At 25.2% G+C, this 27,357-nt stretch overlaps 5 protein-coding genes across 10 annotated transcripts; 3 read left to right on the top strand and 2 right to left on the bottom strand.

Moving 5' to 3' along the window:
• The first annotated feature begins 6,296 nt into the window (after positions 1–6,296).
• Positions 6,297–7,076, top strand: JTBR (jumping translocation breakpoint protein JTBR). Its single transcript, XM_035083374.1, has 3 exons — positions 6,297–6,459; positions 6,585–6,821; positions 6,894–7,076. Exons 1-3 carry the CDS (start codon positions 6,404–6,406, stop codon positions 7,054–7,056), a joined length of 456 nt encoding a protein of 151 aa, XP_034939265.1. The 5' UTR covers positions 6,297–6,403; the 3' UTR covers positions 7,057–7,076.
• A 31-nt stretch (positions 7,077–7,107) lies between these two features.
• On the top strand, positions 7,108–8,878 carry LOC118066930 (glutathione S-transferase C-terminal domain-containing protein homolog). Of its 2 annotated transcripts, XM_035083372.1 has the most exons (2): positions 7,118–7,251; positions 7,325–8,878. In XM_035083372.1, exon 2 carries the CDS (start codon positions 7,327–7,329, stop codon positions 8,842–8,844), a length of 1,518 nt encoding a protein of 505 aa, XP_034939263.1. In that variant the 5' UTR covers positions 7,118–7,251; positions 7,325–7,326; the 3' UTR covers positions 8,845–8,878. The 2 variants fall into 2 exon arrangements, with proteins under 2 accessions (XP_034939262.1, XP_034939263.1); XM_035083371.1 differs by having other exon boundaries at positions 7,108–8,878.
• A 2,214-nt stretch (positions 8,879–11,092) lies between these two features.
• Positions 11,093–14,904, bottom strand: LOC118066855 (ubiquitin-conjugating enzyme E2 R2). Its single transcript, XM_035083214.1, has 5 exons — positions 14,384–14,904; positions 12,610–12,696; positions 11,795–11,892; positions 11,540–11,674; positions 11,093–11,457 (listed from the first exon to the last, which is right to left on the bottom strand). Exons 1-5 carry the CDS (start codon positions 14,555–14,557, stop codon positions 11,205–11,207), a joined length of 747 nt encoding a protein of 248 aa, XP_034939105.1. The 5' UTR covers positions 14,558–14,904; the 3' UTR covers positions 11,093–11,204.
• A 59-nt stretch (positions 14,905–14,963) lies between these two features.
• Positions 14,964–16,904, top strand: LOC118066856 (uncharacterized membrane protein DDB_G0293934-like). 2 transcript variants are annotated; one of them, XM_035083216.1, is made up of 4 exons: positions 14,964–15,088; positions 16,133–16,323; positions 16,395–16,596; positions 16,678–16,904. In XM_035083216.1, exons 2-4 carry the CDS (start codon positions 16,157–16,159, stop codon positions 16,726–16,728), a joined length of 420 nt encoding a protein of 139 aa, XP_034939107.1. In that variant the 5' UTR covers positions 14,964–15,088; positions 16,133–16,156; the 3' UTR covers positions 16,729–16,904. The 2 variants fall into 2 exon arrangements, with proteins under 2 accessions (XP_034939107.1, XP_034939106.1); XM_035083215.1 differs by lacking the exon at positions 14,964–15,088 and adding an exon at positions 15,368–15,615.
• An 880-nt stretch (positions 16,905–17,784) lies between these two features.
• LOC118066854 (E3 UFM1-protein ligase 1 homolog) lies at positions 17,785–27,318 on the bottom strand. Of its 4 annotated transcripts, XM_035083211.1 has the most exons (10): positions 23,688–24,484; positions 23,077–23,545; positions 22,647–23,008; positions 22,005–22,162; positions 21,832–21,934; positions 21,613–21,753; positions 21,337–21,502; positions 19,812–20,086; positions 18,653–18,682; positions 17,786–18,466 (listed from the first exon to the last, which is right to left on the bottom strand). In XM_035083211.1, the coding sequence occupies exons 2-8, from the start codon at positions 23,288–23,290 to the stop codon at positions 19,923–19,925; spliced, it is 1,308 nt and encodes a 435-aa protein (XP_034939102.1). In that variant the 5' UTR covers positions 23,291–23,545; positions 23,688–24,484; the 3' UTR covers positions 17,786–18,466; positions 18,653–18,682; positions 19,812–19,922. The 4 variants fall into 4 exon arrangements, with proteins under 4 accessions (XP_034939104.1, XP_034939102.1, XP_034939103.1 ...); XM_035083213.1 differs by lacking the exon at positions 23,688–24,484 and having other exon boundaries at positions 17,785–18,466; positions 23,077–23,321; XM_035083212.1 differs by lacking the exon at positions 19,812–20,086 and having other exon boundaries at positions 17,788–18,466; positions 23,688–24,485.
• Positions 27,319–27,357: the final 39 nt, after the last annotated feature.

Below are 27,357 nucleotides of genomic sequence, written 5' to 3'. Positions count from 1 at the left end.
CTCCACAATACTTACTATGTAGTTATTAATAATTGGAATGAGAAAAAAAAGAGATTCATGTTAAAATAGTTGTCTTACAAATTCTATTCAATGGAATATCACGTTTAAATTTATCTTACACTTGGAAAGATGAAAGCACTACACATGCGCAAAGATCAAATGCTTTATTCATGTCTAACGTCTTCTATCAAACGGCCAGACAAATGCCAGATTCCAATTTGTATACTACTATTTGATTAATGATAAGGAAGATTAATTAAAAATTAATCATCTGTTTAAAGTATATCAAACATTGATATAACTTTGAATCATTTAAATTTTACTTTCTTAAAAATCCTGGTAATACTTAATGTTGCAATTTTTGTCAATAATTTCGAGATATCTTAATAATATGTTTAAAATTTCAATTGATTACTGATTCTCTCTCTCTCTCATTCATTAACAAGTCAGCTAATCAGACAGGAATTTTCAATAAAATATTAATTAAGTATTAACTAATTTCTAGTAGTATATGTAAAGTAAATATCCGACGACAGGTTGATCAAAAGTTTTCAAGTAAGTTTAATTAAAGTGTCATTTATAGATATATACAAGTAAAGTTGTTGTGTTTATAATGAAAATAAATTTATATTTTAAGTGTTAAATTATACTAATGTAAAGTTCTAACCAATGATCGTATAATATTTAATATGAGTATCAGTTAAGCAATTGACCTGCATGATATCCAGATGGATGCTGCCAGCAGGTGGCAGGTTTGCTCAAGTATCGATTTCTTACAAATCCAGGCTGCTGTGTTATTCTACCGGTAGGCTAGTCTTAGAATACTGAAATGTCAAGTAGAAAAGAGATGTACAGAATAACTTTTTCAAATGGAATATTTTCGAGACGATTTAAAAGACAATAAAATATAAAAGGATATCTTTTGTTTGATTCAATATTTCATTTCTGTTAATGGTTGATTTATTATTTTATGTTGGCTATGTATTATGTGGACCAATTAATTTAAACAGTTAATAAGGATTTTTAAAGATATTGTATTGTTTGATGACGTAAACAATGACCTGCTTGGTGACCTAGGTTATTTTCAGTTAGCCCCATTTGTAATTACTGGGGTCAGGAGAGTCGCTTGTGGCTTCTCTCTTACTAGATTTAAAAAACATCGCGAGTCTTTCAGAGATAAGAAAAGAACTTTACCTAACAACATATTTTCTATATGTCTTCAATTACTTATTTATCATTTATCCTTCTTTAATCATCATCAAAATTATCGTTAAGTCAAAAATTTTGTTCTAAATTAAAAACATCAATTAATCGAAATTTTTTTATACTCACATAGCAATTAATAAATTATTATAATAATGACAATTTATTGACATATTTTATAGGTAAAATAAACGAAAATTTTTTAAAAAGGTTGAAGTACATAAAAAAATGATGAAGACGAGAGACATTGAAGGGTAGATGGAAAAATAAAATGATGAGAATACTCAAAAAAATTACAAGTTAAATTAAAAAATGTAAAAGTCCAAAAACAGCAAATTCAATCATAGATTCATGGTAAAGTTGTGATCATTAAATCACTAAAAAAAATGAAATGTTACAAACTTTTACGATGGTCAACAAATTATCAATAAATAAAAAGTAAAATTAAATAGTGAAGAAAAAAAAAATAAATAAAAAGAACGAAAATAAATGAAATTGAAAAATCTTGAAAGCTGTTTAGATGGGTAAACTTATGTGAGATAGAGAAAAAGAAGTAAGAAAAGACCGGTTGGGGTTACCGAAAGGGGAAAATCGAGGGTGAAGAGGGAGAATACCGCTCCCGGCTGAGATATTGATCGTTTGGGTCACGCACGCAACAGGCTGCCTGTCAGTCGTTTTCGACAGCTCAACAGCAACATGAGCCTATCTGAAGACCATCAGTGCTTAAAAAAGCTTATTGTTAATGACAATTCTTAATAATAAATACATTATACACCAAATAATTTTTAAAATAAATTTTCACGTTTATCAAGTCACCGTTTTGTCAAATTTTTTGCTGGTAGATTAAAAAAAATGACAGTATTATTATTGTAGCATCATTATTCATTTGATAAGCTCTTAATTGAATTTAAATCACTCAATTGTTAATTATAATAATTGAATAATAAATATAATAAATAATCAATGATTATTACAAAAAAGTATCTTTTAATTTTATTAATTTGATAAAATTGTTTAATAATAACAATAAACTTTATTAATTGGTATCTAAACGTTCCTATACTTAACTTTTGAGTTTGATATTGCATAAAGGATTGGTTAAGTTGTTTGTCACATAATAAACTTATCACAACGTCAAAGTTATTCTATTACTATATTGAATTGATACTTTATGTAACATGATCATAAATTTAAATTCATTCGAAATGCATGAGTAACATAAATTTTTTCTAAATATGAAAATAACTGATGATGTTAAGAAGATAAAGTTCTTGCAAAAATTTGAAGTAAATTTTTCACTTCAATTCCATTCTGTATTCCTATGCAATATTGATATTTTACAAATGAAATAGTAGGGAAAGGTGAGGTAAAGTGGGACACCAAGAAAAAACGTAAATCAACAAATTATCTAATTTATTAACAAATTTTAATAATTTTTTATGCATTAATAAATTGAAAAATTGATAAAAAGTAAATGCAATAAGCGTTTTCAAGCTTATTTTAACAAATTTATACATTTTCTCGAGTGTTTCACTTTGCCCTTCCTTCCTCTAATTATTATTCTGTGCAAAAGTTCATAATATACTTTATATATAATAATTTATCATAATTTGATCTGTCCTATTTCATACCACAAAATACTAAAATATCATATGTTAAAAAATACTCTTAGACTTTTGGTTTCTTTATATAATGCATATATTGTATGTATCTTTATACAATGACATGAAAATCCACTCATGTGTCAGGTTTTGATGGATATTTTTTTAATTTTAGAGATAATATATCAACATGTTTGATGATTATTTACCAGTGAGCTGTTTTTCTTTTTTTCAATTGTATTTTTTATACTTAATTAAACTTCAAATGTATATTGTATGTTCTATCATGATCCTTTTTAATAATTGATTTCATGGAAAATGTAGTATAATCTTTTTGAGTGCTTAAAGTTTGATTTTAATCTTTTAATTTAATTTTATTTTTATAATTATCATTTTTTTTTCTGCATTTACTGTAAAGAATAAACAAGCTTCTGAAATTAATACATGAAAAAATGATAAATTTTCGACCTAAAAATTCATTACAGTTATTAAAATTACTTTCAACTGATAATTGTTTATTATGACTCATAAATAATTACATAAATTCAATAAATTAATAAGATAATATGAAAAAATAAACTGCAAAAATTTTAAATCAAAACTGATCGTAAAATAGTAAATCTAATTATTACATTTTTCTTTGGGTATTAGGTGCGTAATTGGTTTGATAAAAAAATCTGTGGTGGTAAATTTATATTTATTGACGACGCAAATTTATTTATTGCAATGATGGCTATCGGGTATCTCAAACACATATACATGTATATATTATCACAATAACCATAATATGCAAATCAGGAATGTTGGTAACATTAAACGCACAACGGATTGTAATCGCAATATTCTCCAACTACAAGATTAAATGGACCACTATATAGTTATTTTTATCGACAAGATGATACTACCACCATCCCAGTTTAATATGTCGGTTGTGTATATAATATTATGTCTTTATATTAGATTTTGTCGTTCGAACTGAGAGACGTATTGACGAAGAATAAAAATAATATAAAAACCCAACTGAACTTGAAAAAGATAATAAATAATTTACATATACTACATAATCATAATCAATATTTACTATTTTCAATTAGAAGATGATTATTAAGAGCCATTATCAGTTATACATTAAACAAATGATCATACCGGAATAAATACATTCATTTATTAACCAACAGAGATTTTTCATATTATATAGTCTTCTATTGTATGATGACAGTATAATTAATGAATATTATCATTGCATATGACATTTATAAAATATTTCGACTGACCCCGTCTTTTTCTCGTTCCACTATTAATGGTCATTATTTTATATAAATTTATATATGTTAATTTTATTCTTAATTCTCCTTCAATGTAATATAAACCTCCATTGCTCTATTGATCAAGTTCAAATCAAGATAACTAATAAAGTTATTGGAATTAATTTTAAATGAAAGACTTTTGAACTTCATAACAAAAATTTGTCTTATCAAAATTTGTCATCACTTTTTTAAAACTATAAAAAAGTCAAATGAAAAATAAAATTATCTAAATATGCTCCAGAAAGAATTGATTAATAAAAAAGTAAAAGAACGTAATAGTAACGTTTTTTCTGATTGGCTAAAAACTTGGGGAAAAAAAAATCGTAAGGAAAAAAAAGGTGTCCCAGTCTTAGAGTTTTCTTTTTTCTATTTTCCTGAGATCTCGAGTTCATTTTTAAAAGTAGATACACGACTCTTATCTGTTGTGACTTTATTCTTTTATTACTCACTACCTTTACTTATATTACTATCTTATACTGATCATTAATGTTAACATTTTTATACTAATCAATTTTTCTGTGCTTTTTCTTACTTCAGACGTTTATTTTTATCTACATCTAAAACAAATTGCAATCAAAATAATATGTAGGACAATAACGAATTTTTATAAAAATGAAAACAAAAAGAATTCAAGAGTAATATTTTACTTTAGCATAAAAACAAAAAAAAAACCTTTTATTTTATTTTACAATAACACAGTCAATATTTGAACAATTTTTTTTTCTTTCGAACGCTATGTTAAATAATTCTAAAATAATTACTCGATACATAGCGGACACATAGCAATTACACTGTTGACAACATAATAAAGTGTGAAATATTAATAAAAAAAAGAAACGACTAACAAGAAAAGATAGATGATTGCATGCAACATGTGTGGAAAGTTAGTGAATGAATAAAATACTACGTTAAGAAAGAAAACGTACAGCTGTTGTAATTGACTATTGAATAAAATCGCGTGACACATGGAAATTATCATTATCTTTTTCATCATAATTGTCTATACAATCCAATAATGAATTTACTCTTAGGCGGTAGTCAGAAATATCGGATAACCGTACATAATATTCGTAGAAAAATAATACTCAAATAGTCTGTCATTGATGGAAAAAGATATTAAAATAGTAATTAAAATACTTTTCTACTCTTCAAACTACTTTATACTCTCAAGTCCTTGACATATATAATTGCTTGAAGACATGAAAAATAGCAGTAATGGCAAACCGATCAATAAAATATCAGTTAAAGTATCGTTATTGTAAGCTGTAGAAATAATGTATGATAAAAAGATGAAAATCATGTAAAATTTAACAAAAACATTTGTTAAATATTTTTATTAACATGATACTGGAATTATTATTCATAACACATAGGTATCCATGATCTTTATGCCTCTCATGTCTAACACAGAGCATCTCTGTCACACAAATAATTGAGTTTTTTAGGCAACAAAAAATATAATTTAGAAAAACTTGTGTTTTTACATAATGAATATGTGTTGTATGTAAATATGTCAATCTGAAATACAGAAAATAATAAATTATTTCATAAATAATGATAACTCATAACAAATTTATAATATTATTTATAGAGACTAGCTATTTCAAAAAAATAAAGTCTTTGAAAATTTTTCAAATATTTCCAAAATTTATCAATATTATTATTTTTCTTCTTCTTTTTTTTTTTAGTAATTTAAACGCAAAAATTTATTTAAATAAAGAATAAGTTTTTATGGAATTTTTAACTATGAATTATTTGTAAATTGTCATTTTTATTTAAAATATGTTAACACTATAATTATGATCAATTAAAAAAAATTTTAAATAATTATTAATACAATATAAAATCTTACTTATTTGTAGCAGATCATGAAGTGCACAATATAATTTTACTACCCACCGGTCTATGTTTGTTGATCAAGTAAATATTTTTATTAGCTGCGGCATTGGTTTAAAAATTTTCGAATTTTTTAATTATTATTATGATAAACAAATTGATAATAGATTCATTATAAGTAACTACTAATTTGTTAAAAAATATTAATAAGCTTGACTTCATTTTAATTATTAACATACTTATGTCAATTCATAAATCAGATATGTATTATCGTGAGTTTTTAATTCAAAGTTTCGCGGGTCATTTTGTAGTACCAATAATTACCACATGATGTCGTTTCCAGTTTATTATTTATATCACGTAGTGCATGCCTGATCTGATAAATATTCTTCCACTCTTATGGCACCTGTAATTAACAATAAAATTTTGTTTTATAAAAAGCAATCAATATAAGCAATGATTGAATCGTGTACAAAAAAGCGAATGTTATTAGCAATTACAATATTAGGCGGGTAAATATTGAATACCTATCCAATTTATAGGTTAAATTCAAATCAATAACATTAATTTATGTTTATTTTTTATCTTATTCATTTATTTATTTGTTTATTAAAGCACTATTTTTCTATGTATATAGATTGACAGTTATCGTTCTAATAGTTGAAAGTCAATGGACTGAAAGTTCAAATAATAAACCATATCTTGAAAATTTGGAACACAATGCAACATGTGCTATTGATGGAAAATATGAAATAATTTCTGAATGTCATCCTTGTACTGCATTCGAAATTGCTAGTAAAAGTATTGGTGTTTGTATGCATGCGAGGTATAAAGAAATAATAAAATGTAAAAATGATGAAATAATTACTAGAAGGTAACTAATTGTGTGGTAAAATTGTTTTTATCAAACTTACACAATTTACTAATATTCTTGTTTTTTTTACAGTTGTGATAGAGTGGCTTGGCTAGAAGAATTATCATTTTTGAAATTTGAAGGATTTATGTTTGTTTTATCTATGATATCATGTGTAACTGTTTTCTGGCGAGAAAACGTACTGAGAAAGAGAATTATCCGTAAAGTTGCCCGACAACTCAGATCAAGTGTATAGTATTGGTTACTAAAATAATTGCATACATTATTATTATTGAATCATATACTCTATTGAAGGTTTAAAATCTTTTTTATAATGGCTGAAATTTTTCTAAAAATTTACTCTACATCCGACTACTCTGATGTTCCAATTGAAACTTGTGTGGTTCTTTTTGTTATAAAATACTGCAATGCACCATTAAAAATTACACTTGTACGTACTGAAAAGCAACTAGAAGACCAAAGTTATTCTGTAAATATTTCAGATTTTTCCTATACTGTTTTAGACATGTTTGAACTTCCAGTAAATGCAGAATCTTGTGAATTACCAAATTTAATATTAAATCAGTCAAGTTGTATTGCAGGTCTTTGTGCATGTCTACGACAAATCATAAAGCTTGCAAGTCAAAGTAACGTACAACATTGGTGTCATAATTTATTAGGTTTTAAAGACTCTTGTCTTTTAGCATGTGCAGAAACAAGTACTTGGACAAAGTTTTGTGAAATTGATTTAATATCAACATTAAAACAATTTACAAAGGATCCATATACTTCAGAACTTCCACCAAATATTGTTCGTTTTGAGGCACATATGGCACAACCAGTTCGTCTACATAATATTAAAAAATATACAACATCTAAAAAATTTATTTTAGAAAATTTGATTTTAAAAGATGAGTGTAATTCAACTTTAGAACATTGCTATGCGGAAGGATCATTCATGACATTGGCTGATTTAATTATTTTCATCTGTTTTCATATTCTTTTTATGTTTCTAGAAAAAGAGAAACTATTTAAATTATTACCACTCACTGGAAAGTGGTATAATAGAATTCGAGAAACTGAAAGAATAGAAAAATGTCTAAACATTTTCCCTCGAGAAATTAAAAATATTTCGGCTACAGATTATTTACCACCAATACTTTCCGATCATCAAAGTCTTTATAAAAGTGATGCTAAACGGTATAAACCAAAAAGTAAATGGTTCACAAAACAAGAAGATGTTGAAAAGTCATTGGAATTATCTAGAAAAATAATTATCAATTCGAAATTTACATCTGTAACTGACTTGAATGATTTTCAAATAGATTGGAATAAAATACCTGCAGAAGCAACACCAGAAGGTGGTTTGTTACCTTTAAAACGGTTACAAAAGAAATTTCATCAATTAGAAAATTTGTGTAAACCAGTCATCAAATTAGCATCACCCGGTGATGTTATTGTTGATTTTTGCTCTGGAAGTGGACATTTAGGTATTTTGGTTGCTTATTTATTACCTCAATGCACAATAGTCTTATTAGAAAATAAAGAAATTTCACTCAATCGATCTAAAGAACGAGTAAAAAAATTGAAAATGACAAATATAAAATTTTTTCAATGTAACATAGATTACTTTAAAGGCTCTTTCAATATAGGAATGTCACTTCATGCCTGTGGAGTAGCAACAGATTTAGTAATTCAACATTGTCTTCGCCAAAGTGCAATCTTTGTAAGCTGTCCATGTTGTTATGGATCAATTCAAGATTGTCATCATATAACATATCCTCGTAGTAATATTTTTAAAAGTAAAATTAATCTGCGAGATTACTTAATTTTATGTCATGCTGCAGATCAGACTCATGATGAAAAAAATATTAAGACTAAACAAGGATATGATTGCATGTTTATTATTGATACTGATAGAAAATTGCAAGCTGAACAGTACAATTATACTGTTTATTTAACTAAATTAACTCCAGAAACGTGTACTCCAAAAAACCATTTATTAATTGGAGTACCAAAGAATAAATCAGTAAATATTTATTAAAAATTAGTTATCGATTAATTATTATTTTAATGCAAAAGTATGAATTTTTATAATTTTTAGATTATTGTTAATTATAATGATTTTTATGGAATTTTCATGATTAATAATCATAATATTAATAATAATTGTATCAAAAAATTTCTATTAGTAAAAGAAAAAAATTATAGAAAATTTATTTCACAATTTTATCTTGAAAATAAAAATTTTTCTATAATTATTAATTGTCATGTTCTAATGAGTTATCATTTAAACAAAACTATTTCTAATGTTTTCTGACATCAGAACTACTTATTCATGTAATAAAGTACATCATTTATATTAATCATTGATTTTGCAAGATTATTTCTACTTTAAGCCCTTTAATAAATTAAAAGTTTTCTTTACTAATTTTTTATATAAATCATTAAAAAATTTACCGCCAATTTGAAAGACCACACAAATAATATTATACTGGGATAATTCAAAATGCATTTTTAATGATATAATTATACTCTCTATTTACAAAAACATAATCGCTTAAACATAACCACAAGGTACATTAGCTGTATTTGATTGATTATTTTTTTCTGTTTTTATATCAAGCATTAAAACATTGATGATAATGTTATCACCGTTAATATTTTTTTTAAACAAACACTTTTTATCCGTCAATAATTTAATAAATTAAAAATCTTCAACTTCAATGCTAACTACAACTATAGTATCATTGCGGTCATGAGAATAATTTATTAGTAATACATCATACACCATTTCTATACTGGTATTCAATTATATCATAGGCAAAATCCACTGCAATTTTAATTTAAACAAAATTATCCAATATTTTGTTGTTTCAAGTGAGAATCAAAAAAAAAACTTGTTTATAATAATTTTTTATCTATCTCAAAGTGTACATGATTGTATATTTTTTCTATTCTATATATAAAATAATTTAAATCAACTATCTAATAACAATACATTTAGAAAAATGATAAATTATCATACCGCACATGAAAACAATTCAAAAAAAAATTATAAATATTTCAAATAGTTCCTAATAATGCAGTAGTAATTGGCCTTTATCAACCAATGAGATTAATCAAAAAACACTTTTATTATAGTTGACTAATTTTTCTATAATAGTAAATACATCAAATTAAAATAGACAATTACGTTCCGAAGTTGAAAAATAAAATCTATCAGTAAAAATTCGTAGCAATAATGAAATTTTAATAAAAAATGTCTAAAACTTAAAAATTTTATAAAGAATTGGAGTTACTAATTAATTATTCGAATCGATTATTTTAATACATGAATTGCGGTTAAAAAAATTTATAAAGAATTTAACTATTAATTTTTTTTTAATAATTACAAATTACTAATTTATATTTTATCATTAATCAAATGATTATTTATAAGACCATATTCGATTATTTCATAAAAGTAAAATTGAGTTTATTAATTATTTAAATGTCTGAGAAACAAATCATCTCTTTATTATATATGTATATATGCAATTGAAATTATATTTTAACCTATTTGTTTAATACTAGCTATAAAATTACTCGTTGAAATAAAAAAAAAAGCAGCACTGTTTTTGATAATTATTTATATTTATAAATAATTTATTTTGATATAAAATAATAATACAATAAACAACAATTCTATCATTTTTCATGACTTCTTGTAAATTCTGCATAAATGTCAATGCTGTTTTTTTTTTGTTAAGAAATTATTTTAATATCCACTATTATTTTAATTATCTTTTTTTTTCATTTCTTCTTACTTCTATTCGTTAAATTCTTTTCCTAATAAAAAATGTATTATGATAAAATCTTTGTCTATTCGTACTTAATAAAATAATTTTCTAATTACAAGAACTCAAATTTCATGTAAATAATTTTATTATGAATGAGTATCATCGAATCAATTATCTATGAAAATTATAGGCAAAATTTAATTGAAATTAGTATTTAATTGAATACGAATCGATGTTCTATCAAAATGACAAAATATTTGTAAATTTGTGACTTATTTATATTTTGCGATAAAATCACAAAATTTTTTTATATTATCATTTTTTTCAAATTATTATTTCAATTTTATATTTACCTTAAATTTTTGCTTTAATTGTCCTATTACTCAATAACAGGCTTTGATAAACTTGATGTTCCCACAATCGATATAGCTTTAAAAAATTACCGATGTATTTGTTAATATATTGAACTAACTTGATGAGATTTATGGGTTTTTAATCAAATATATGATGTCCACAATCTAAGATGTCATATTCAGAAACTCATTAATTCATCAATATATTAATTTATAAGTAACTTATTAGTAAAGGTGTATCATTCTATTTATTAAAACTATGGAATTGATCACGATTCGCCATTACCACTGTCATCACCATCTTCATAATCACTCACGCTTTGTTGATCATTTTCATTATCTTCATCATCATTATCATCATCATCATCATCATCAAGACCATATTCTTCGTCATAAAAATCCGTCATATCTAAGGGCTGCTCAGCAGGCCTTGCACGGGTTTTTATACAATAATCTTCAAGGGTAACTGGAACAACAATTCCCTCTTTTTCAGCTTCCATTTTTGCTGCTTGAGCTTGTTTCCTTGTAATTATAAAAGGCAAGTTCGACTACTGGTGTCTTATTTTCATTTGATAAATATAAACATAATTGTTTAATTTCTTACCGAATAATATTTTCATATTCTTTATCTCGTCCTTTGGAATCACGCCAACGTCGGTACATTACTGAAGCATCAACATTTGCTGGACTGTATGTATTGGGTTCATTCAAGAGTGAAATGACCGATAGTAAAATCGTCCTAATAAGAAAGCATCAAGATAGATACAAATGTATTATGATATTTAAATTTTATTGAATAAATTTTTAAAATTTTTCTTTTATATTTTTTTATTATTGATTAAGTATATTGTTAACTCACCTAACGTTTTGAGTTGGATTCCACCTCTCACAAGGCAGTTCACCACTTTGTGGATCATCAACTGGTGGATGTAAAATTGAAATACACAAATCTCCATTCTATAAAGAAAAAATTGATTAACATTTTTATACTTTTCTGTTTAAATGTAATATTTATTACTATGCTTATTTATCAATAAGTTAGTTTATATTATTGTTTTATAATTGGACTTTATTTATTTTCAGGGATAAATAAAAGACATTGAAACTTGTGTACTGGATACCACATTTAGAAGATTCTGAAGGAAATTGAAAAAGAGTAAATGGCTATTTGCCAATATTTTCTTGCATTGCGTCAGTCTTTATCTCATTTATAAAAAAACCTTCAACTTGGAGTGCAATCTACATACATTCTTTTTTGAATTTCTTTGTGCAGTTTAATACAATGATAAAAATAAACTTATTGTAGAAACTCAATTATAATTAGCTGGATATTATTTTGCTAATTGTATCAAAAGATTCTGAAAGTAAATTTTTTAATCTTTAAAAGACTATTTTAATTGAATTTTTTTAAGGAAAATTGGTGTTCGAAATGATAAAGTGACTCAATGTATTCTTTGTTCGTGATATTTTTGTTTTCATGATAATAAAATGTTTGTAAATTTACATATCTCAACAAATATAAAAAACAGTATTATTTGATAGTATTACATTGCATATTTAGTTCAATATTATGTAAAGCACGCGCAAATAGAAACAACAGAGAAAAAGGGAAATGACAGATGTAGACAAAGAAGGTACTAACAGGTAAAATCGATAATTCTCATGTGTGCTCACCTCGTAAACATTTGGGTGCCAGACTTTTGTCATAAAGCGAATACTCGGTGGACTATATGGATAATCTGGTGGAAACTTCATATGTGCCTATGAAAAATTGAATTGTCCATTAGATTTTATTGCCATTGTCAAATACTTATTAATTTTTCTTAATTAATTATTGATAAAATATTGACATTGATATTACAAAGAAAAATGGATAAATAAAAGAATAGATGTCTATGAAACATAGTACTCTACGCGACAATCAAAACCGGTACAGCATCATTATATTGATCGCTGACCTGCTCATGGCCCAAATATTTGAGCCATTTTTTGGGGCATTTTCTGAACTTCATTATTAAGTAAACAATTTAATTAAAACCTACTTTAAAAAACCATTTTGTAAATTGTAGTTTTCTTCTCTTTTACATTTTTTTAAACTTTTTTCAGAATACATTACGTTAATATTACTCTATTATTCATTTGATATGATCGTTTTAAGTTTATCTTCAATCTTATATAAAGTGAAATTATTTTTATCTATACAAGAGATTTCTCACCTTTTCTTTTATTTTACTTATTTTAAACACATTTTACACTTAATTTAAAGGCAAATACGTAAATATAATCAACTAAGTTTGTATATCAACAATGATTAAAAAAAGATATAACAAGTTAAATTATATTATTTCCAACTTGAGGATCAGTAAAATAATTATTACCAGTGAATTCATTATTATATTTTAAATGGAAAAATATCTATTTGAAGAATGAGAACACGGTGCACTTAGTGTACCAGCGTAAGTAGATATCGAAACAGTGTCCTAGCGGAAATTGTGTAACGCATTTTGTTATTCAGAACAGTTAATTATCTGATACAAAATAGTAAATAAATCATTAATTTCATTTCCGTCATTTTTATATGGTAAAATTACTTTTCTTTATTATTAAAAAATAATTCAAAATTAAAATGATAACAATAATAAGGATTTACAAATTCAGTAAATTTTTATTATCATATGAATAATTAATTTTCGTTTATGTTGCAACAATTTATTTACAACATTTACATATGCTAATTAATTGAGACTTTTTTTACTTTGTTATCTTTTATGGAGAAAATATTTTAATAAAATAATAACAATTGTTCAATCATTACCATATTTATATCAAATATAACATATAATTTTAAGCATCAATTTCACTTATAGCATAGTAATGTTTACAAAATAACATCAATTAGTAGCTTATATCTATTTAGATATAAAAACAATTATCTTCTCATCATATATTAAATACTGAATTAATGTATTAAACATTTAAGTATATAAATTATCCATTTCATCGCAATTTTATCATGATTTACTTCAGCGTTTCTTTTATTTTTTTTAATTTGTAAACATCTCTTCATTTAATTCAATTTTTCATTTGATACTTTCATTTTCCATTAAATTTTATTTAACATAAAATTATATAACAATTGAATATTATAAAATAACAAATAAAATATTTAAAGAATCTTACACAATTATTCTTGACATACATAATTATTTTTATGAATTTGAAAAGATATTAAAGAGTTAATTAATACACAGAAATTTATAATAAATATTTATTAAAAAATTTTTAATGAAATGTCAATGGAACCATAGTGATTTAATTTTCAAATTTTATCTATTGTATGATTATGAGCAATTGACTCATAACAATTAAAGTATCTATATAAAAACATAACATAAAAAATCATGTAAAAAACCAAATACACAATATAAATAAATTAATCAAATAATACCTTAAAATATCCACCCTGATAAAGAGTATCGGGAGGGCCAAATATTGCAACCTCCCATTCAAACATGTTGTCCTCATTAACAAGTTTTACACGGAAACCTTCAACTGGTTCTTCTTGAAGACTTTTGTATTCCAAAGCGAGTGCACGTAATGCGCTGCTTGTTGGTTGTGCCATAATTTTCACAGGATACTTTCAAAATCACAAAAACACTTTACTAAGTAACTGCAATCGATGTAAAATTAATGCCTGCAGCTGTTATTTTTTATCGTCTTCAAGTGTTCACAACTACGCTTTTGCGCAATGGCGGAAATTGATTTCTAGCTTATTAAAAATATTAATAAAGTATTTGTTTTTATTCAAAAAATAAATTAACTAATAAGTAAATATTCAGTTAACATTCAATTTATCGTTCACATACAGCTGAAGAATCAACAATAAACATGCACTTGATGTAGATAAACCATCGAATCACAGTTACAACGAAACAGCTGACATACAATGTATAATTTTGTTCTTTCCTGCATTATAAGCATTTGGAATGCGCATGCGTCTGTATGTGTATTTTTTTGTAAGAAGAGAGAAATAACATCTATCTGAGAATAGAAACATACAACATATGTATGTATAATACATATAAAAAATTTAAACTTTACTTTTAAAGCTTAATAAGATACTGGTAAATCCTTTAAGAATTATATTGGCTATGTAAGTAGAATCTGTCGTTGTAAATCAAGTAATATCTGTGATGAATTGTGAGAATGTATGTATTTTAATTTAAATGAATGTAAATATGTAATCCTTGGAAAGTTACATATTTTAAATATAGCCGGGTTAAAAAATACACCAGTGCCATCTCACCTTCGTTAATGGGCATCAATTTATTTCATTGTATTATGTCCATGGAGAAGACTTCTCTCTGGATATGTAACATCTATCCATAAAGCAGATTAATTTAGTTCGGTATTTTTGTTTATATCCGAACAGATAGCATTCGCAAAAAGCAAGTGCAAATCAAATTAATTGAATGACATAAACAATTACACACATTGTTCCATTTGAAGTTATTTTAATCATATGTAAAAAAGAATTTCAAAAATTTCTAATTTATTTTTTACTAATTAATAAAGATTTCCAATTTTTAAAAGTACATTGATAACAATACAATGGATACTGATCAATTGATGTGTCCACAATTGTTATCAAACGAAACACTAGAAAAAATACTTCAAGAAGTGAGTATTTATAGAATACCAGTTAAAAACAAAAATTAAATTTTATAATCAGAAGTAAAATAATTTTTAAAATTATTATTATTTTATCGAGTCAACTGTATCGTTATAGTTCATTTTTCAACGAAATTCATAAAAAATAATAATGCAAAAAAATTATTTATTAATGATAATGTGTTTACCTTTTATTTCATTTTTTTTTTAAATTTAAATAATTTGCAATCTATCTTTATTTTTATTGAATTCCAAAAACAATTATTTAATAATAATTCATTCATCTTATCATTGTGATTTTATCTTTCTCTTAGAATGTTCTTAATTCGATAAAGTCAAAATATATTCACTAAAGAAGCAATAACATTTATCTTTAACTTGATAAAAAGTTTATGATTTAATATCCTTATCAGTTTATGTTTGCAATTCAAGGTTACCCATATAAAAATTAATTGTTAGTTATAGAATATTTCTCATAGTACAGAATAAATAAAACTTATTAATTAATTGCATTAATATGTTTTAGCGATGTATTGAAGTACCCGGAGGCATGCAGTCTTTTGATAAAGATAAACTTATCGATATTTACAATAGAATAGTATTACCTTTTTCACAAAGAAAATATAACAATAAACGACTTTTAGAAAAACGCTTGAATCATCTGAGATTATCTAGAAAAGTAAAAACTATCAATTATGATAAAATTGAAAATTTAAGGTAATTCATATACATATCATAGGTATTTTTATTATTACTATAATTACTAATAATAAACATTTTGTTTTAAGTAAAAATGATGTAAAAAATCTAGAAACAAATAATGAAGAAAAGGAAAGTATCAACAATAATCTCGAAAGTAGTCAAGTAAACCCTGCTATTAATAATAGTGATAATCTACAGTCATTGAATAAAAAAATTCGTTTATCTGATTCTACTCCAAAATCAGTAGATGTTGAAGAACAATCAAACGAACAAAAAAGAAAGTCTAATGTACGTATTGCATTTATTACAACAATTTCTTTAAAATTAAATATTTTATATGTATTATTCGTATGAATAATCATTTTTTAGATGCCATTAAAAACTGACACCAAAAAACGACAGAAAATTACATGGCCTTAATTTTTAGCAGAGTGATTTTTTTTTTATTCTAGTTCTAAAACTTAACATTTTGAAAATATATTTCATAAACTCAATCATAATGAAACCAATTTTGGATATATTAAAACTGAATTTTTATTTGTGGAAACTCAACTATAAGAATATTACTCATTGTTATGATGACAATTGGTCATAATAATACATACCAATCTATTTTTGAATTATTGTAAGATTATTAATTGAACATAAGTATGTGATAACAATTAATATTATATTATTTTACGTTATTTCTCGTATAAAAATGATCAAATTTGTGAAAAAACATTGTATTTTTTTTTACCAGTTTTGTAGAAAGTGTAATATATTTTTAAAATATTTTCAATTAAATCTAAAATACATTGTAATTATTACATGTTTATTGATAACCAAAAGCCAAAAACTACCTTTCTCAAATTTCTAATTATTTGGAATTTATGCAAGTTGACCATTAAATTTTGAACATTTGTTTACTAAACTCTAAATTGTGTAATGAAGAACACATTATCTAATGTTAACTTAAAATATATGACAAAAAAATATATATATTCATTATTAATGTGAAATGCAATTAATTTTCAAGATGTCATAATTTATATTTTATTCTTCATAGTATTACAATAATAATTATATTAGTTTTAACAATAATTAAAAAATACATTACATCGAATTCTTATTTTAAACCTAAATTTTTTAATTTTCTATTATTTTCTCTTATTAAAATCGTTAAGCCAGTGCTCGAACAAGCATTAATTCTAATTATCATTATGACAAATACAATTTTTCGTATTCTTGTAAATTATTATATTTTTTTTAATCTCTTATTTCTAACTTGTTTTTAACGGAATTTTATAAAATTATTTATTATTTAAATTAGAGTAGATTATAGTGTTATTTGTATAGAGAAAATTTTACAATACGAAGTTTTTAAAAATAACATTTTATAGAAAAAAATAATTACAGTTTAAAAGTTTACAGCACAACTTATTTGTATAATGATGTATTGCAAATATATATAATGGCACAAAATTACAAGATAATATGGAAGCATTTAATTGTATCAACAGAGAAATCATACTATTAATTCTTAAATTCTAAATAAGACTTAATAGAAATATTTTTCAACTTAAAACTGTACACATTACTTATTCAAAATTATAAAAGTGTAAGGGCAAATTACAAAATATTGGCGAGATGAATTAAGGAAGATTTAATACATTATTTACTAATTTATATTTATTTCAATAATTAACTTTTCATTATCAATCGATAATGCATTGTAAGTACATAAATATTCGTCTTGTCATATAATTATTGATGAGGTTTTCAAAACTTTTCGTAGTTCAATATTCATAGTAATGGTAAAAAAAAAGTAAAATAATAATAAGCAAATACCAACTGCGTCTTGTATATTCAGTTCATTTTTATATTTCCAAATATTATTTATCACTTTTTTACGCATAATTTCACTACTTATACTTATATAGTTGCGAAAACTGATATATTCTGTCGAGTTAGACTAGACTTGGGCCGAAATGACTTAATCATGATCGTAACTATTTCAGTTACTTATTGTACTCAGCCCTAGTTTAATTTTTTGTTCAATCTTATTTTATTGACTGTAAAAGGATGACACTAAGGATGAATGAAGTGTGTTACACAGATGTTTCGTGGTCAGTCTCTTCAATTCTTCCCAATCGCCAGGCATTTGGATCACCAGATGCTATTGATATCATAAAAAATAAATAAATAATTGAGATAACATTTGTAGAAAAAATTACTGTTTGAATTTATCGATTCTTATTAAAAGTTATTCCTTCAAATCTATTTCCGAATTTTTGTTGTATATAAGTTAATTTTTTCAATGTATAACATCAATTCTAAGTATATAATTATTAGCCAAACTTACCACAATAATAATATCTAATCCTAGGCAAACCTGTATAAATAAAAAAGAATATCAGTCGAGCATCTGCTCATATAGTTTTAATAGCTACACACTAAAAAGTGTTACTTCAATTATTACTTTCTATCATTAGTCTTATATTCAATTAATAAAATCATCAACTAATTTATACATTACTAAATTTGTAAATTTCATACAAACTGATGCCTATAATTAATTACGTCTATACATAAATAAACAATGGTTGAATTTATAAAATATAATACTAATTATAATGGTACAAAATCTAATTTATGGTGATAATGTTATGTAATGAATACCACTCTTGATATCATAATATATCATTTTGCATGATAAACATTGTAATAAAAATTTGGATGATTGTATGTACATTATGAAATTAAAAAAAAAAAATAGTAAAATTAAATAGATTTAAAAGTTTATACACATCTTTGAAAGATCAAAAATAAGCTAAAGATAATGAAGATAAAAAACAAAAGTGATGATATTTAAAAATAAAAAATAATAATAATCAATCGAATTGCTTGAGATGAGGAGAGTGGTGATAGAAAGGATTTTATATAAATTTGCAAAAAATAAATAGATTGATAAAATACATATGTATATATTGATCACATGTAGACAAAAGCTAATAAACAAATGTTTTTTTTTTTAAGTCGGTTAGTCGAATAATTATTTGGGTATGTTATGAACATTTTCAAAGTCTCATTCACTATACAATTTTTAATTAATCTACCTTTACCTTTTATTAATCAATGTAAGAATTATCAACTGATAAAAGGTAATTAGATATAAAAAAATTCAAATTCAACTTTAAAATGGTCTTTGTTTTATGAGAATAAATTATTCCATCAATGATACTATAATTAAGAATGATTTTTTTTCAATTTAGTAAATTTATCAATTAATTATAAATACGATTATTTTTTTGTTTATATCATTAAATTTATTTAATAAAAACAACAATACTATTTCCAATATTCAAATAATCCTAATCTTACAGTAAAACAATATTGTAATATTGTTGTATCATACCGTTATTGTGAAGAAGGCTAATTTTAAATTAATTGAATACACATATAAATAACAACAAAATAAAAAACAAACGTTGTTTTTATTACAGAGGAATGGAAAAACTCACCTGGAGATTATGACCGGGGAGAAAAGAACAAATGGAGTAACCCTTTGGCATTGGCGAACGTATTTTACACACAGCAGATGTGCACATTGATGTACCGAACATAAATCTGGATTAAGGATTGGTAATATTTGTACGTGAGGATTCTGACTCAGAGGAGTGGATATCAGTTTTGTCGGTATTAAGAGGGAGTATATAAGGCGCGTGTAGGTGGTTTAAGTGATGCAGTGCGTTGCTCAACACATCGGGGCTCGTATACAGCAGCGGCACTCTCTCCTCTACCCAAACCGAAACCAAAAAAATACCAACCAAATTATAAAGATGATAATGCATGACATGTCGAATTTACAATGATCTTTGAATTATTTCCAGATCTATTTTAACTGGTTGTTTCAATAGTGAAGAAGGTTGGATTGTGATCCAGTTTTTAATATGGTCTGTTCATTTATTTTGCGAGCGATAATTTAACAGAGTATAATGTGATTGAGTAAAAAAAAAGGTAGGATTATGGGTCACTTTTTGTTTTTACTCAATTACAATGTACTCTGTTAAATTATAGCTCGCAAAATAAACGAACGGACCATATTAAAGACTGGACCATAATCCTACCTTCTCCTCTAGTCAATTGTAATAATGAAATGATGGAAGATGCTATAAATGAGTTTTATAATAGTAGAAAAACTAATTTTAAAAAAAAATTTATGCCAAAATAAAGGTTTGGATGATCATTTTACTTGATTTTTGTACTAAATATCAAGCGGCATCTTAAAATTTATGTCTTATCAACGTGAATTACTGAAAAACTGAGCTTTTTGTACATAATTTATTATTTATTGAAAAAATGGGTAATTTTCTAACCAGTTTAAGTAATGTGCATAAAAAATGTACTTTTTAATATAGTAATATTAAGTACTCTATCAGAAAAATTACTTCAAAGCTAGTTGTATGATAACAATTTGTCTAATTAAAACATACTCACATTCATAAAAAACAAAAAAAAACTAGTATAAAAATTTATTAAAAAATTAAACATGCACTATTTAGTTATTTACATGAGCAAATATTATATAACAATATCTCAGATGAAAAATATCTGATAATTCTACGCCAAATTGCCAAAACATTATGATCATCATAATTTTTTATCTGAGTAAGATTTAGTGCATTTAAAGCCAAATATGTTAAAAACTAACAACATACAATAAATTGATTTAAAAACATGCAATACAGTAATGCAACTAATAATTAAAGAAAAATGATTGCGACAGATAAATTAAATGATTAATGGAAATTTACTTTGAGTAAGATGACGTTAAAAAATGTAATTTTTTATTATATTTAAGGAATCTAACGAAAAAAAAAAGAGTACACTATAATTTTCGAAAATAAATATTTTAGTGTACATTATCCTACATATTGTTTAGTAAACGGCATAAAGATAATTTATTTATATGATTATTTGATAAAACTAAATTAATTTATGGTAGTAGAAAACTATTTAACTAGTAAAAAAAAATTTTGTATTTACCTTGTAGCTGCCGACTTATTAAGGCCGTAATACCGTGATTATCACTAGATTTTTTAACAACAAAAAGTTTTGTATCTTGTTCATTTTCGAGATTTCCCATTCCACCAAATCCAACTATTTGTCCGTTTTGATTGTGGTGGCCACCAGCTGCCATAGTTTCACTCACCTAAAAAATAATAGACAATTAGAATTGTATTAAAATACATGAAACTTATTATTAAAATTATAATTTTTAATTAATACTATTCATTTAAATTCAATAAAAAATTTGCTTACTTGCATGAGTTTTTTTACCACATCTCTACCTAATATATGATCGAAGACTGCTTGTAAAAATTGATCACTCATGATACTTAATTTCAATTTATCTCTGTGCCAAAGCAATATTCTCGACTCCTCCATTGCCGTAATAGAAACCTGAACATGAATGTGATTCTTTTATTAACTACTTGAATAAACATAGTTCAATAATGTTTGAATAGATTGATAATTTACTTGAAAATATTCATCTGTTGATACTCCAAACCACTCTGGAGAATCAAGAAATTGATGAGGAAAAACTATATGCAATGCTCTTCCATTTTGTGACACAACCAATCTAAAAAAACAAATAAATTACTTTAATATCAATAATTAAATAAAAACATCAATTATTTTGACAAACTTACTTTCCCGATAATACTAAAGACAATGAATCAACTTTAGTAACTTTTTCTTGTGCATAAACTTCTTGATATTTTAACTGTCTTATAATTTTCATACAACTCAATATTTTTTTAAATTGATGTCTTGATACTCTAAGAGGTTGAAAAGTCGCCGCATAAACCTGAAATTACAAATGTCTGATAGTGAGTTTATTAACAAAAAAGAATAATTAATATAAACAAGAAAGTAATTTGTTTTAGTCCAATATGTTGAAATTAAATTAAAAGAAATTGTGTAATGAAAATATGAAGATAAATTATTATAATAATACTCATTTGTAAAACGATTTTCGGCAAGATTTTGCTATAAGGTATTTTTTTGGTTATTTAGATAATTTTGGAAATTTTTTTTTCGTCATGCCTGCGCGGAAAGTTCACTTTTCCATTGGAGAGGGGTTGAACTTTCCACTCAGGTATGACGAAAAATTATATTCAGCCCTAAGGAGGACAATTAGACAAGCTTAAACCACGTGTTTACCCCCCTCGCCTTCGGCTCGGGTTGTAATTTTACACGTGGTTTGAGCTAGTCTACTTTTCCTCCCTAGGTGTGAAATATACTATTTTTATTATAGAATTAGTTTCTATTTAACTCTTAATTAAATTTACCTCTTCGATTTCCTTTGAAAATTTAATCGGTCGTAGTCGATAAAGTAACGTGCATACATGAAAAAAATTAATAATAACAAAAAGCCCATTCCACATTGCAGCATCCATCCAACAAACTATCGTCCATCCCCACAAAGTAAGAAATGCACAACCGATTAATAAAGTGCATCTCAAATATAATACACCATGAATTCCACTTGGAGCAAGATGTGATAGCAAGAAGAAGGCATTGGCTAATTGAAAGTATATGTGATTTACATAAATTCCACGGTAGGGCTGGCAAGTAAAAGCTTCTGTTAAAAATGGTGGAGGCACTGTTGGTTGAAAAGGATATGCAGATTCATGGTCAACAACAGACAAACCTAAAACAAAATTAAAGATGTATATAAACAATACTTGCTTTGTCATTCAAACTGAAAATTAAAATTACCGTTGTTGATATCAGAAGTCATATTGCTGCATTTTTCACTATTGTCCGATGTCGGAAAAATTTCTTGAGCCACAACATTTTCAGGTAAATGAGAAGCTGCAGCATTAGTTATATCAGCATTGACACTGATATGACACCAACATAAAATAACAAAAGATGAAAGCGAAATACCACTGCCGTCTCGGCATTTTTTTAAATAGAAATACATCCACATCCCCGCATTAGGACTAATTAGCACTATCACTTTCTACAGTATTTTTTTCACTTGTTTTTGTATGTTTTTATTATTTTCTATCAACTTTTCATTTAATTTTTATAAATTTCAATTCAAGTAATGAGATTTATTTCTTTTTATCTACTTGCTATATCACTTATATAATATTTTTCAGTTAAATTATTTTGCAGACAATTCGCATAATTCCCAAGGACATCACTGATACAGGTGTTCATGATTTCACAGTAAATAACCCTAAAACATTTATTATCAAATTAAGCCGTTAATTTGAGTAATTTTTATGTAAAATACACTTAATTTCAAGATTAGTATATTTTATTGCAATAAATTAAAATAAAATAGATAATCATTTTAAATCAATGGAAATTAAACTTACGGATACAATCAGTAAAACATGGTTGGTTGCAAAGCAAACTCCAGTTCCATATTGTTTGCACCGTACAAGTTTTTTTTTTTTAATAAAATTTTTTTAAATAGAACAGTAAATTTTAATTATCTTGGAATTAAATATTATTCTTAACACCCCAATCAATGCATCATTGAATATTGAAGATTAGAGAAAGATCAATTACGTTACATTCGCAATAATTACTAGAATATAATTTTTTATTTATAAGATTAGTTACTGTATAAAGAATTAATTATAATAATAGGATGATAGAAATTTTTGTTAATAATTTAATTGTTATTGAAAATTTTTTATTTAAAATAAGAAAATAAAAATCCACGAATAGAAGAAGATACACAAGAAATCATGTCAAACTTAGCCGAAAAGTATTTACTTTGTAGAGGGCTAACTGTGTCGGTTTCTTGACTTCTTTCATGTATTGTATACCTATATCACCTGCATTCAGCAAAATATATATACAATGATTCCGCGATAGTTTGAATCGGAACATTTACAAGATAAATTGCGATTCCCGCTTGCTAGTATCGATTTTAAAGGCAACTTTTCATGTATTTTTATTGAAATACATTTAAAAAAATAAGTTTATTTAATTATCCATTATAATTATTAATATATCTACAAATTCTCTGTTTAAATATAAATTAACCATAAAAGTTAATAATCGAAATTTAATTCATATTATTATAAGCTTCAATAGACATTACCTGAATATTAAAAAATAATCATCTTTTAAATTTATGTTTTTACTTAATGATTTCTCTTTGTTAAATATAAAAAATTTTTCATAATTTTAACGTATTTTCTACAACATCTACTCATGATTTTTATCAGAAACAGCATTAATATGATCTTTGAAATTAAATGCAATATCTTTGAGCTGCTGAAGTCCATCTTCGAGTAATTTCAATGTCTCATTTTTAGTGAATTCATCTTCAGAGCTAAGTAATTTCAATACCTGATCTAAAAAAGAAACATTTTTTAAATAATATTTACTATAACAATAAATATTAATATAAAATAATTGTTCAAATAATATTACCATGGTATTGCATGAGTTTAGTAAAGGTATCAGGTTTTATATAATCTTGAAGAAATGTCAGAATAATTGAAACATGTCTTCCAGATATATGTAAAGCAGTTTGAGTAGCAGCTGTAAATAAAATACTCGTAACTAGATGAAGGGCTAAAGGAGGATCTTTTATTTCACTTAGCTGCTCCAATAAAGCTTGACGATGAGATAAAATCAACGATTTTTCTTTTTTTTTATCAAATTTTTTCAAAACTAAACAACAAGAAGCCATTGCTTCATCAATAGAATTCAAAAATTCTTCTACAGACCCTTTCGTAATGGCTACATGAACATTATTTAAAGGTTCCCGAACATCTACGGGCAAATCTTGGAGTGTTTTTAGTCTCATTTCATTATTAGTGTTGTTAAGACATTGAATGACGTTTTGTTGAGCTGCTAATTTTAGAATTTCATTGATAAAATCTGTACCTAATGTCTTCATCAAATATTTCGATAATAATAAAATCGATTCTTTATTTGAAAGACATTTAATCCCTTTTTCGAAAATTTTTATGTTATTTATTAGAAGATTTAATTTTTCTTCTATTTCTGATAAATTAGTGGTTTTATTAGTTTGAGAAAATTTCTCAGCAATTTGATATGCTAATTTATTTAATCTCTGATGAAAATAATTAATTAATTCATCACAAAGCTCTGGAATATCAGTCAAATTTTCATATATTTCTAATTGATTTTTTAAATCTTCGAAAGAAACCAAAATTAACTCAGATTTTTCCATTTTCACGGATTTCTCATCATCCGAATCCATTTCATGATTTTTCCCTTGGTTATACTTCTTTTTGACAGCTTTCATTTTAGTTTCACGTCCTTGAGTCCCACCGCCGGCTTTACCACCTACTGCTTTTTTCCTCCTTTCATCTTTTTTACTGTCCGTTCTTTTATTTTCAATATTTTTTGCTGCTGAATTTTTTAATTTACTTTCTATAATATATTGTAGCCACTTACCATTTTCTACAACTTCTTTTGCTTTCTTTTCAGCTAATGATTCTAAAGATTTATTTAATTTTTGTAGAAAAACATCAGAAACAATTACTGTAGTGGCAAAAATATAAAATTGTGTTTTAGAACGGTTTAAAGCTTCCTTCAAAAGAGTTTCAATATCTTCAGGTGTAAATACTGAAGGCATTAATGGATAAATATCAACAAATGAATTTGTTGCAATTACTTCTTCAATATTAGCATCAATTTGATCAATTATAGCGGTTCCTACAGCTACAGTTCGTAGTAATACGAAAGTATTTTGGGAAAAGTGACGTTTTATATAATTTTTTGGCTCTGATATTCCTAATCGAATTAACGCATCGTATTCTGAAACATAAATTTTTTTTTAAATAACAATAATTCATTTAAAATTATAGTGGAAATAGATGTTTAAATAATACCTATGTAGCCATTTTGTTTGTAGAAATTATCTACCCATTCAGATTGACATTTAGAATAAATTGTTGGCACATATATTCCACTAGTACTGTGTCTTCCTGATATTACACCAGGAAATTGCATCGATCCACTTAGACTATCAATAATTGCTGGAAGTAAATATGCTTATTGTAATAGATCAATTATAAATTATTTTTTAATTACTTACAAAAAAAAATTCGTTCAGGTATATTGCACTGTCCTAATATTGCAGACAATGGAGTAGGTTTAGTTATTGCAGATAAAGCGCCTCGAATTATAGCTCTATTTCTTGCTATAAATCCTTCAGTATAAAAGAATTTTGGGTCTTGTTGATCTTGCCGACCATAAATTGTTTTTCCAAGTGATTTTTCAATCAATGATTGCAAAAATTCTCCTGGTAAATCATAGTCAAGAGTTAAATCTGCAATGTTCATGAATCCTACTTGATTGAGTTTATCATTAATCTCTTGGACAATTTTCATCATATAAGTTTTATCAATTAGTTGGCCTAAAATTCTTTTAATTCCTTTATCATTTTTTTCAATTTCCGTTGCCACTTTAGATATTTGAGTAAAATCTACATTTAGAATTTTTGTCAATTCTACCAAGTTTATTCTTCCACCGTGTATATATAATTCATCTTTAATTTCTTTTTCCAAGTGTTGTGGAGTTACGTATTCTTTACCATCGATTGTAAAGATGACATTCAAGAGGTTGGCTTCGATTAATTTGGTAATGATTTCAACACAATTTCTTTCTGAAAGTCTACAATAATATTTCCAGATTAGTAGTGAATTTTTCAAACTACTTTTCAATCAAAAATTAAATTTTTTTTTATTTTAAAAAAAGCTTGACATGTACCTTTGTGAGCTAGTCGTTAGTTGAACTTTCTGAAAATCCGCTGCTAGCCTTTTTACCTCTTCCCAGTCGTGTAAACTCATTTTAATTAGTAAATAATTATAATCACAATTATATATTTAATGCTTTTTAATTATTTGTATGATTTTTTATATCATTAAATAGGCTATTAAAAAATAAATTATTTGATAAATTGAAAAACAGCTGGAACTTCTATAAAATTCTAAACCATACAAGACGTATACATAAGTCCAGAAGTCTATAATCCCGAATATTGCGACGAACTAT

This window comes from Chelonus insularis, unplaced genomic scaffold (assembly GCF_013357705.1).
Source record: "Chelonus insularis isolate UGA/USDA-ARS -01 unplaced genomic scaffold, ASM1335770v1 contig_358_pilon, whole genome shotgun sequence".
Taxonomy (NCBI): Eukaryota; Metazoa; Arthropoda; class Insecta; order Hymenoptera; family Braconidae; genus Chelonus; species Chelonus insularis.
The sequence above is the reverse complement of the archived record's forward strand: the minus strand, read 5'-3'. Positions and strand labels throughout refer to the sequence as shown.